Source organism: Notolepis coatsorum (genome assembly GCF_963971535.1).
Source record: "Notolepis coatsorum genome assembly, chromosome: 5".
Classification (NCBI taxonomy): domain Eukaryota; kingdom Metazoa; phylum Chordata; class Actinopteri; order Aulopiformes; family Paralepididae; genus Notolepis; species Notolepis coatsorum.
In genome coordinates, this window is record NC_140169.1 from 50741244 (window position 1) to 50754466 (window position 13223).

General features: G+C 43.4%; 1 protein-coding gene across 1 annotated transcript in view; it reads right to left on the reverse strand.

Moving 5' to 3' along the window:
- The window catches only part of cd2ap (CD2-associated protein), a 232188-nt gene that overhangs the window by 160621 nt on the left and 58344 nt on the right, over nucleotides 1-13223 (reverse strand). Inside the window, exon 2 of the mRNA XM_084314088.1 lies at nucleotides 9069-9226. Within this exon, the coding sequence (XP_084170214.1) occupies nucleotides 9069-9226 (158 nt within the window). The remainder of the gene's footprint in view (nucleotides 1-9068; nucleotides 9227-13223) is intronic.

Genomic DNA, 13223 nt, shown 5'->3' on the forward strand with positions numbered 1-13223 from the left:
TCCCTCAACATTCTGGAATGTGATAAAAGTAGATTAGGGTGTTGCCTTCTCCTTTAACTCATTGAGCGCCAATAACGAGATTTTTTTTTAATTATTATTATTATTATTATTATTATTATTATTATTATTATTTATTATTATTATTATTATTATTATTATTATTATTATTATTATTATTATTATTATTCTAGACACTCCCACGGACCTTTCTGAGTCTTCCTGGGACCTCTGGCTACGTTATAATTGCAATGACGATCAAATCCCGACAGGTGGCAGTATCGCAGGGATTAAAGCAAAAAAAAATCTCCTGACTGAAATTTTTTTCAGGCCAAGTCATATTCTTATTTTAACCTCCACTGTATTTCTTTTTAATAGCGTTGGCGTTTTAAGGGAGCCTACTTGTTTCGGTTTCGTCGATAATCCAATGTACAGTTACCCCCCCACCCCGCCTACCCAACCCTTCCCTCCCCAACCATGTACAGTCCCCCCCCCCCCTCCACCCAACCTCCTCCAATGTACAGTTTCTTCGTCAAATGTATATGCTCTCTTTTTTAGACTCTTATTGTATCACAAACAATACTGTGTAAATCTGGTACGTCATAAATGTATAGATGTAGCAGTATTATCTATCTGTATGTCATGTATGTCATATATGTTATGATGAATTGAAAATGGGGGACCCTGATGTAAAGAGGAAAGTCTTTCTCTGGTCTGCAACCCCTTGACAATTGTGTGTATTGAGCTGTACTGTATTGTACCCATTCTGCAATCCGTTATAACAATCAATCAATATTTAACCGATTGCAGAATGGGTACAATACAGTATGGCTCAATACACACAATTGTTAAGGGGATGCAGACCAGAGAAAGACGTTTGTCTTGTTTACATCATCAGGGTCCCCCATTTTCAATTCAGTGACATTTATGACATGCATGACATTGACATCATGACATTTATGGCATAGGGACATACTACAGGTATATAGTACTGTTACATTTGTGACATATACGATATGCAAATATACAGTAATGTTACCCATAGATCCTGACAGAGAGAATATATACGGTGGGGAGGAGACTGTCTACAGATACACCTGTGTGATGTTGCTACGGAGTTAAGCTAATAAACGTATACTCACAACCACAGCAGGGGACTCACATATTGTACTGTGAAGTAACACGACAATGACAAACGTGTTGTTTCTGTTTTTCTTTTTGACATCGTTGCGGCACACGGAACAAGTTAACTCACCACTACAGCCCCCAGTAGCGCTGCCTAGCCAGTCTCTTCAAACGTCCTCTCCTCTCGAAACTTTTTGTTAGGTGGTCCCGCTGATCCTTTTCATCTGAGAACCCCGCGGTGGGTTCTCTTTTTAGTGGCCGGCTTACTCCTTCCATTTAACAGACGCTATTAAGCTAACGTTAGCTAATCGGTATATAGCAGCGAGTGCAAGCAGCGTGGTGGCTGTGACGTTGGTAAACAAGCAGTTGACGCGTGAGGCTGCAAAAAAGGCGACCCGTCTCTCGAGTCGCTGAGTGATGATGACTGCTTGGCGCGATAGGAAAAAAAAGCCCTTTTCCATATTTGGCGCCTCTGATTGGCTCAATTTTGTTTCAATCTGTATGCATCTACAAATCATGCAAATACTTCCGTCAGACTGCGAATCAAATGGACGGATCTCCCCAATCAAATTGACGGAAATCCGTCTGGAGACGGAATGCTTTAATGCATGCAGTATCGCCTACCTTTTGAACTGGGCTCATGCTACTGGAAAACGGACGCATGAGGCAATTTAGTCATTAAATGAACCGAGTTAAAAATGATGACGGCCCCATATGGGATTTTTTTGACACAGATTTGTGTTCATTGTGCTGCTTTTATAAAGCCTCAAATGACGGCTTACAATATTTCATGAAAGCAAAGTGTTTAGTTTGTCTAATATTTAAAAAGGTCTAAATTTTACAGCACTGACAATTCTCCATAGTATTTTTTAGTGTCCCGACCCATATAAAAAAATCTTAATACGAAATTTGGTTGAATTCTGCCTTTGTCTCTATTAACTACATATAAATATGTATGTGATTGTTTGCTTTATAGACAAAGGTTGCAACTTAATTATGTAATGTAATGTCGCTGGCTGTGTAACGGAGAGCAGCCCCTCAGGCAGCACAGCTCCAGAGTCATTACATTTACATTTACATTTAGTCATTTAGCTGACTCTTTTATCCAAAGCGACTTACAAGTTCTGTACGACAAGTCATCAGGAAGGGCACAACTCTATCAGCTGAGTAACAATATTCATCAAAGTGTTGCGTGTTACAGTGTAGGTTAGTTTATTAGGACATGTGCATGATGACAGTAAGGTTATAGGGTTAGAATCTTTTATTTTTATTTTTTTATCATTATTCATTTAAAATGGAACTATCTTATAAATGGCCTTTTCCAGGGGTTTGCATTGTTTTCTATTTCTAGCAATGTGGGGTTGTACCAACACTGACTAGATGTGAAATTCTCATTCAGTCCCATTCCTCCAGTTCAGCCGAGACAGAAACCTCCCCCACCAAACCAAGCCATTCTGAACTTACGTCCATCTGTGACGTGTAAGAATGCTGATCTGTAGGGCTGACCCCTATTAGTCGAATAGTCGACTAATCGATCGAAAGGAACCGTAGTCGACTGCCAACCTCTTAGTCGAATGCAAAAAAAAATCAAATATTTTTAGAATTTCTTTTATTTGTATTATTATTATAAAAAAAAAGATTAACCACAGACACCTGGCTCTGATGCAGAACTGACTGCAGACTACTGCTTTAAAAACTAACCACAGACACCTGGCTTTGATGCAGAACTGACTGCAGACTACTGCTTTAAAAACTAACCACAGACACCTGGCTCTGATGCAGAACTGACTGCAGACTACTGCTTTAAAAACTAACCACAGACACCTGGCTCTGATGCAGAACTGACTGCAGACTACTGCTTTAAAAACTAACCACAGACACCTGGCTTTGATGCAGAACTGACTGCAGACTACTACTTTAAAAACTAACCACAGACACCTGGCTCTGATGCAGAACTGACTGCAGACTACTGCTTTAAAAACTAACCACAGACACCTGGCTTTGATGCAGAACTGACTGCAGACTACTGCTTTAAAAACTAACCACAGACACCTGGCTTTGATGCAGAACTGACTGCAGACTAGTGCTTTAAAAACGAACCACAGACACCTGGCTCCATCTACCTACTGTACGCTCCGTCTACCTGCTGTTAGTTTTTTTGCATTTTTGTTTTAGTTGGTACATTTTTTTGTGTTCGTTTTTTTGCGTTTTTGTTTTAGTTCGTAAATTTTTTTTTGTTCGTTTTTTTGTGTTCGTTTTTTGCGTTCGTTTTTTTGCAATCTTTTTTTGCGTTCGTTTTTTTGCGTTTTCGTTTTAGTTCGTTCATTTTTAACTAACCACAGACACCTGGCTTTGATGCAGAACTGACTGCAGACTACTGCTTTAAAAACTAACCACAGACACCTGGCTCTGATGCAGAACTGACTGCAGACTACTGCTTTAAAAACTAACCACAGACACCTGGCTTTGACGCAGAACTGACTGCAGACTACTGCTTTAAAAACTAACCACAGACACCTGGCTTTGATGCAGAACTGACTGCAGACTACTGCTTTAAAAACGAACCACAGACACCTGGCTTTGATGCAGAACTGACTGCAGACTACTGCTTTAAAAACTAACGACAGGCACCTGGCTCTGATGCAGAACTGACTGCAGACTAGTGCTTTAAAAACTAATGACAGGCACCTGGCTCTGACGCAGAACTGACTGCAGACTAGTGCTTTAAAAACGAACCACAGACACCTGGCTTTGATGCAGAACTGACTGCAGACTACTGCTTTAAAAACTAACCACAGACACCTGGCTTTGACGCAGAACTGACTGCAGACTACTGCTTTAAAAACTAACGACAGACACCTGGCTCTGATGCAGAACTGACTGCAGACTAGTGCTTTAAAAACTAACCACAGACACCTGGCTCTGATGCAGAACTGACTGCAGACTACTGCTTTAAAAACTAACGACAGACACCTGGCTCTGATGCAGAACTGACTGCAGACTAGTGCTTTAAAAGCTAACGACAGACACCTGGCTCTGATGCAGAACTGACTGCAGACTAGTGCTTTAAAAACTAACCACAGACACCTGGCTCTGTCTACTGACTGCAGAAGACGACTACTACAGGACAGGTACTTATAGCCAACCTGCGATGAGAGGATTATCCTCACTTCAATGAGATTACAGCAGGTGACATGATGAGAGGACAATACAACATAAGCAGAGCGGCATGCAAACAGGTACGCCTAATATAATATATAATACTATAATGCCTCTGTCCAGGCAGGACTAATACCTCTTGCAGGTAACTTCATTACAGATCAGATACGATCACAGGATGTGATCCTTAAACCCAGGAAGAGAAAATAACATTCTTATTTAATTTTTTTGCCTGCTCCCATTCAATAATTCAGTCGTTATGCCAATTCCCTTTCCTGGTCATTGTGCTGCCCTACTGTCGGTCTGGGGAGGGTGTAGGGTGGGTGTAGGGTGGGTGTAGGGAGGGTGTAGGGTGGGTGTAGGGAGGGTGCTATTGTACTTGTCTGGTACTGTACATGTGTGATGAATAAAGACGTTTGACTGCAGCAGCAATATCAATATCACTCGGCACACTGCCAAGGCAGGGAATGGACCAGACCAGACCAGAACAGACGAGGCCAGGCCAGACCAGAGAAGACCGGACCAGACCAGAACAGACGAGGCCAGGCCAGACCAGAGAAGACCGGACCAGACCAGACCAGACGAGGCCAAGCCAGACCAGAGAAGACCGGACCAGACCAGACGAGGCCAGGCCAGACCAGAGAAGACCGGACCAGACCAGAACAGACGAGGCCAGGCCAGACCAGAGAAGACCGGACCAGAACAGAGGAGGCCAGGCCAGACCAGAGAAGACCGGACCAGACCAGAACAGACGAGGCCAGGCCAGACCAGAGAAGACCGGACCAGACCAGAACAGACGAGGCCAGGCCAGACCAGAGAAGACCGGACCAGACCAGAACAGACGAGGCCAGGCCAGACCAGAGAAGACCGGACCAGACCAGAACAGACGAGGCCAGGCTAGACCAGAGAAGACCGGACCAGACCAGAACAGACGAGGCCGGGCCAGACCAGAGAAGACCGGACCAGACCAGAACAGACGAGGCCAGGCCAGACCAGAGAAGACCGGACCAGACCAGAACAGACGAGGCCAGGCCGCCTGAATACTTTAGACAACACAAGGAAGCATACTAGGACCGCTACTCTTCCTAATTTATGCAAATGACATGTCGTCAGCCTGTGACTGCAACTTGTTCCTGTTTGCGGACGACTCAGCCCTGCTGGTCTCTGACAAGAACAAGTTGCAAGTTGAAATAACCCTCAGCTCGGAACTAGGCAAAATCTGCATATGGCTCGCTGATAACAAACTATCATTACACATGGGCAAAACAGAGTCCATTCTCTTCGGTTCAAATAACAAACTCAGCAAGACCGACGGCTTCTCAGTTACAGTGGGTGACAATATTGTCACAAGGAAAGACGAAATTACCTACCTGGGTTCCATCCTAGAGGCAAATCTTTCCTGTGACAAAATGGCATCCAATGTAATAAAAAAAGTCAACCAACGAACTAGATTCTTCTACCGGATCTCCTCTCTGGTAAACAAGAATACCCTGAAGACTCTGGCAGGAGCACTCATTCAGGGGTACTATGACTATGCTTGCACCTCATGGTACCAAAGCACCTCAAAGGCGCTAAAAACAAGATTACAAACATCACAGAACAAACTGGTCAGACTACTACTTGACCTGAACCCCAGAACCCACCTCACCCCTGCCCACTTTGAAAACCTAGGATGGCTTAGAGTAGACGACAGAGTACAGCAACTTGCAATGGGCCTGGTCTACAAGATACACTATACGACCGGGGTGCCCATGTACATGTCAAAATACTTCCCAAAGGTCAGTGAATACCACAACCACTACACCAGAGGAAGCTCAACAAATCATGTTAAACCCAGATTCGGCTCAAACAAGGGACTAAACACGTTTCGCAATTATGCCACAACAATGTGGAATGCCCTACCCAAAGCTGTAAAGCTGTACGGGAGGCTGCAATTCGAAACTGGCCACGTAAATGCCCAAAACCCCCACCACCTCCTAATAGACAGTCTCCTCCCCACCGCATGTATATATTCCCTCCCCGCCGTATGTATATTTCTCTCCCACCCACCCACCCCCTCCTAATGTACAGTCCCCTCCCCATCATATGTATATACTCTGTCAGGATCTAGGGGTAACAGTACTGTATATTTGAATACCGCCTATGTCACAAATGTATCAGTACTAAATACCTATATGTCCCTATGCCATAAATGTCATGTATGTTGTGTATGTCATAAATGTCTATATGAATTGAAAATGGGGGACCCTGATGGAAACAAGACAAACGTCTTTCTCAGGTCTGCATCCCCTTAACAATTGTATGTATTGAGCCGTACTGTATTGTACCCATTCTGCAATCTGTTAAATAAAGTTTTCATTCATTCATTCATTCATTCAACAAATGTTTGTTTCCGCGTCTCCGATTGGCCAGGTCATTTCTGGTCATGTGACATGTACGCCCAATCGTGGGACCGCAAGTTTCTACACTGGTTAGGCTTAGGCGCTCTTTCGAAGTTGGTTAAGGTTAGAGTTTGTCTTAGAGCGTGGCGATAGAACGCCAGGTAGTTTGCAGGCTGTTAGACCCGGAAATAGGCGCAGAACTTGCTGTCCCACGACATGTCACATGACCTGGCCAATCAGAGCGCAAAACTCAAACGCGGAAACAAACATTTGTTGTCGAAAGTATTCACGCGGCCAGGCCAGGCCAGACCAGAGAAGACCAGAACAGACAAGGCCAGAACAGACCAGAACAGACCAGACCAGGGCCCTCATTCATCAACGTGGACGTAGAACTTGACCTACTTCCACACGTAAGCACGGAATGTAGAACTAGCGTACGCACAGGGAAGTCGGCATTCATCACACGTGCGTACGCAGGCTCTACGCACACCTGTCATGATGAATACCACTTTGTTCTACCGTCAATGCTCGTGCATGATTATCCATATATGGTCATGAAAATGAGGAAACACCCCCCATGGGATGTGAAATAATGGACCGACCCGAGCGGGACTCTGAGAAACTCCACGGAGAATTCACTGCTGTCGAACCAAGAAGACACTATCGCGTATTATGGGATAAATAAAAGGCTGATTTGTAAACGGTGATGTCAGATATCAACGGCTCCCTAAGACCATTGCTGCAATTCTGCCTGGACAGCTCAAAATACTAATAAAGACCGTTCGTTGACCACTGTTTGGCGTTGGTTGTGTGTCATTATAACCGTGCTGTAATATGAATGCCTTTATTAGTTGTGTTCGATTGGCTATATGATTTTTAGAGGCATCTATTTTGTTGTCGGCTAATAAAGACCGCGCTGGAATATGACTGCCTTTCCCCGTGTTGTTTGATTAATACCAGGGATTAAAGTTCTCCTCAATTTGATTCCAAATCGCGATGGATCTCCCGTAAATTTTCTACCTGCTGCATATGATTTCTAGAGGCATACTACAATCCATTTTGATGTCAGTATTGGGTAGCCTACATAAACAATAATACGAGCTATACAAGAACAATGAATCTTACTGCCATGTATGATGTAGCCGATACGCCATGTGTAGCCTGCCTATATGTGATCAATACAAACAGATATTGAATTCCATCATGTCTGTGTGCGGGTCACTGCGGGAACTCACAAGGCTGTTGTCACAATGTAAATAAGAACGTGCACTGAAAAGTTACAGTATGCAGTTGGTTGATCATTTGTATGACAGTCAGTAAACCCTTGCAAAAAGTATCCGTTTTATTTAATGAATTGAAAACATTCAGCATCGCCTTCCTCCCGGCATCCAGCAATAACATGTATCAGGCAAATGCGCATCGCAACATTGACTGAGTGGAATCCCTTTCTATTCACATAACTGCATTTGTGATGGAGCTTTGACAGCTACAGTAACAGTCTATTGGTCGATCCATCTCCAATATCACGATGGACCGTGCCGCAGTGGCAAAGACGTACCCGAGGGTGGAGAGGATCTTGAATGAATTCCATCATCATATATATATGTTGTGTGTCTGTCCACTATGTTTGTTACTTTGTTATTCCCCCCCCCATATCTATGTAAAGCGACCTTGGGTCTCTTGAAAGGCGCTATATAAAATGAAGCTATTATTATTATTATTATTATTATTATTATCATCACATCTGTGCGGGAGCTCACAAATAGACCGTTAGTCTCAGTGAGGTTTCAACGGAGGTCATCTATTCTAACCAACAAATTGAAGTAGAAAGCATTTCGTGACCAATCTTATTTGGAAACATGACACACAAAATAATTTGCTTTTTATTTGAAACAATATCTAATCGCGTTTGGAGGTTGGTGTTTTGCGTCTGCCCCCCCGTGCCAAACAAGCAGGCCAACCTCTTGTTCGCGTGTGAGCCCGTTATAATTACACTACTGTCGCTATTTTACAATGAACGATAATGAATTACGGGTCATACAGAAGTTGAACACTAATGCACGGAAGCTTATTTCCGCCTTGGAACTAATGCAGGACTGAGGAGTGCTTATGCGTAGTAACGATATTCTACCACTGGGAGCTAGGTACGCCAGGTCTGACCTGTGCGTAGATGTACGCACGAAGTCAAGTTCAAGTTGAAATTGATGAATCCCACTCTTTGCTTAGAAATGATCGTACGCACAGGGTAAGCACAGATCTGTGCGTAGAACACGTTGATGAATGAGGGCCCAGGCCAGATATGTGGCACCGACGGATCTCACGTGAATCGGTACTCTGTAGTACCGACGTGATTCGGTAGGTACCTTTAAAAGTACCTTAATTCGGTACCCATCCCTATAGTCTCACCTTGACGAAGTTGTCGGGGAAGAGGCCGTGCTTCCCGTGGAGGTCGCCCTCCATCCAGCCCTCCTCCTCGATGCGCCGCACGTTCTTGATGACCTCCCCGAGCCTCAGCGTCAGCTCGTCCTCATGGAGGGCCTCGTACTCGTACTCCACCACCACCTCTGCGGAGACAAGGGAGGAGTTAGCATGTTCTATATTCCAATTTATAATGGTATGTAAATATATTCTCATTTAAAAAGGGAACTATCTTATAAATGGCCCTTTTCAGCGTTTAGCATTGTTTCCTAGCTATGTGGACTTATATTAATAGGATATATGTCTCTAATTCTCATATTGGCGCATTCTTCCAATTCTCCTCTCACAATATTCACCCTCACTGAACTGAGTCATCTGAAAATGTGCTGATCTGTGATGTCAGAGAGACTCAGCTGCATAATAATGTGGCAGTTGGCACCAGGCCACACAGTGGTTTAGGAGCCCAGCCTCAAAACAGCTCGAGATCTTGAGGTAGAAAAATGCTGTTTTTGAGGACTTGATTAGAAATACAAAACAATGAATTAAAAAAAATAAAAAATTACAGAGGTGTTCCATAAACTCACAGGAATTGTGTAAAAGTGCCCAAATAGTGAAAGAAATAGTAAAATAGTTCCCCTTTAAAATACAGTTTGAAACCGTCTGTATACACAGTAGGCTATGTCATGTGTGCTGCTAGCAGAGCTAGTCGTTCCTCCAATACCGATACCAGTATCGGAAATGCCTCCGATACTGCCTAAAATGCTGGTATCGGTATCGACGAGTACACTCTAAAACAAAAACATTATTTTAACAAATACCAAAGAGATTAAACCACATCGTATGTATTGATAGGAACTCCTACTAACTATATCAAAAGACATAAAGACTCAACATGGGGGGTAAGGATGAGAAAAAGGGTAGAAAGAAACAAGAAGCAGCAAATCCAACGGCGACGATTGATACACAATCCAAGAAAACAACAGGCGACGCGCCGGCAGATCCGCTGTTGACAACCCCCGATGGGAATATAACGGAGAATATACCGGGTCCATCTGCGACTGGCTCCGAGAGGGAGACAATAGAGGACATAACGGGAACGACAGGAAAAAGTAGCGTGAAGGACAAAGCAGAGGATATTGAGAAGATAATAGCCAACAAATCCATCGGCCCCATCACTGCACCTACAATATCAACTGGCACTGGCAGTGTAATTACACAACCCGACTTCAACTCCCTGACTAGCCTGATTAAGGATCTGATTAAGGAACAGATGGTAGCTTTCAAAGTACACATCGCACACATCGATGCTAAATTCGAAGAAGTTATGGAAGCGGTCGCTGTACAGTCCGTGCGAATCACGACAGTGGAGAATACGGTGACAGAAATTACACGGGCAGTCAAAGAGAACGAGAAGATCGTCAACGATGGTTTGACAGAGGTAACGAAGGAGATAGAAAAGGTGGAAGAGGCATGTCTGATAAAAATACAAGAAGTTAAAGATGAAGCGATGGAGAGGCTACTCGAAACCCAACGTTACTACAGGCGAAATAACATCCGCATTGTAGGACTTGATGAATCAGTCAATTGCACAGACGACAAGTTTCCAACAGTGTTATCAGAGATTTTGGGTAACAACATTCTAACCACAGAGCTGATAGTGGACCAATGTTACAGAATCGGTACTCGGGATCAAAGAGGCAACGGTCCAAGAGTCATCATTGTTACTCTGCGCAAGACGGCAATAAGAGATGACATCATCAGAGTTGCACGCAACCAAAGGGGAAAGCTGAAACATGGTGAAAATTCAATATTTATCTACGAGGATCTTTGCAAAGAGGCCATCGCTCAGCATTTCCCCTACAAGGAGGTGATGCAGAAATTGTTCAAGTGTGGCGGCTAATATACCCGGCGCTATTATCGATCGTGGGTAGAGACGGCCGTAGGGAAGGATTACGCACGCCTAAAGCCGCCGAGGAATACTTGAATCTACATGGAGCAGATCCCCCAGGGCAGAACGAAACACTGTCTAGCAACAGATAAGCCTAATCATCTCTCTCTTTCTCTGTGTATCTCAGTATTAGAATGACTTTATCCGGGCTCAACAAAAGTAGCAGATGATATGCATGTCGACAACACCAAGGCACAATGTGTATAATATGGTTCGTAATGCATTATATTTACAGACTTCTGGTCTCCGTGGAGACAAGAATATATCATTGACACTATGAACAATCTGGAATATTCTGGGCTCATCGCTCGACTGCTCTGGGTCACTAAGAAATATCCCGAAAATACTAGTAGTCATGAACCCTGGGTAGGACGATCATTCTGGAACATAATAGCAGGCTGTTAGTATATACTAGTGTATTCTACAACCTTCTAGAATATAATGCACCATTACAACGAAGGCCTGCAACTCTAACATTAAGGGTGTGTTCACATCTGAAAGTCCAGGGATAGTCCGGACTTTCTAATTTGTTTACAAATTAGATCCGCACCAAATGTGAAAATGATACATTGTTTAATTTGGTCTGCGTTCACACTACCCTGTTTGGTGCGGATCTAATTTGTAAACAAAGGACATGCTGTCGCATCTATTGGACTAGTCTATAGCACTCACAAACGTAATCAGTTGCCGGCAGCGTAATGAGAGAGATACTATTATGAGCACGGGCCGGCGCTAGTCGACTAGAGAGGAGAGGAGAGGAGAGGAGAGGAGAGGAGAGAGGGAGGGAGAGAGAGAGAGAGAGAGGGAGAGAGAGAGAGAGAGAGGGGGAGAGAGAGAGGGAGAGAGAGAGGGAGAGAGAGAGAGAGACCTTTCCTTCCTGCGTAAGCTTTTTTTTTTCTTTATCTGAGAGAATGTCCGCAAATGTCCTCCGGAGAAAGTTTGGGGGTCCGCGCGCGGCGCGAGTCTAGAGTAGAGAGAGAGAGAGGAAGAGAGAGACTGCGTCTAGAGAGGAGAGGGAGGAAGAGAGAGACTGTCCGCGTGCGGCGCCAGTCTAGAGAGGAGTAGGCTACTGTACTTCCTGGATTAGGTACTATAGTTCGATTGAAACGAACCGAGTCCCAACTTTTCAAGAGGACCATGGTTCGGTTGTTTGGTCCTCATTATAGTTCGGTTTGCGTTCATACCTGTACAAACCAAACGGACTATCGATCTAAAGGGACCATGGTCCACTTAAAGGGACCATGGTCCACTTAAAGTGGACCAAACAGAGTAGGTGTGAACGCGCCCTAACATCCGGTGTGTATAAGCATAAGCATATGATCAATTGACTGAAGTTTAATCAGGCCTTAATAAGGCTTTAAAAAAAAATCAGCCACACCTAAACGTATGAGCACAACAAGGTTATTCTAATAATTTAAATAATCACTCCACTGATGTAGAGATTGGCACAATGTAGCTCCAAAAGTCTCTGTTTTTCTCTTATCTATTTATTCAATTCTGTTCTAGTGGTTTCTCCACGTTGAGTTTTATTTTAGCTCTCACTCCTTTTTTTCTTTTTTGTCTCACATTGTTCTTTCCCATTGTTCTTCATATTAAGGTGTTAGTGTTTCTCTACAATCTTTTCCTTTTTCTGATGTTTCCTACATAAGTTAGTAGAAGGTTCAAATGAATATATCAATGAAGGTATATTCTTTTTTTTCATTTTTCATAATATTTCATTACAGTAAGGGAAGGCGCAAGACCAAAAGCGACATTCTATTGAATTAGAATGAAAATGTTAGATCCTATGGCAATTAGCATAGGACGATTAGGATTACAAAGCTCAGTTTGGGCAATCCGGTGGCCTAAGGGAGGGAGTCATACGCGGAGGATGTGTTTATGGAACACAGGCCTGTACGACTCTCTGGGAGAGGGGAAAAAAGGGGATTTTTATTTGTATATATATATGTTTTTAAGCTCGGCTCTCAACGGGACCTCAATAATTGGATGTACATCTATTGTAGCTTAGCACTCCAGAAGCATTACCAAAAACTACACAAAAACATGTATAGATTATGGCTAGTTTGAATATAATGATATGGAACACTGGTGGGATAAATAAACACAAACGCAAAAGCGTGCTCAGACTGATGAAAAAAGAACATGTGGACGTGGCTCTACTAAGCGAAACGCACATTTTAGAGGAAGACAGATAC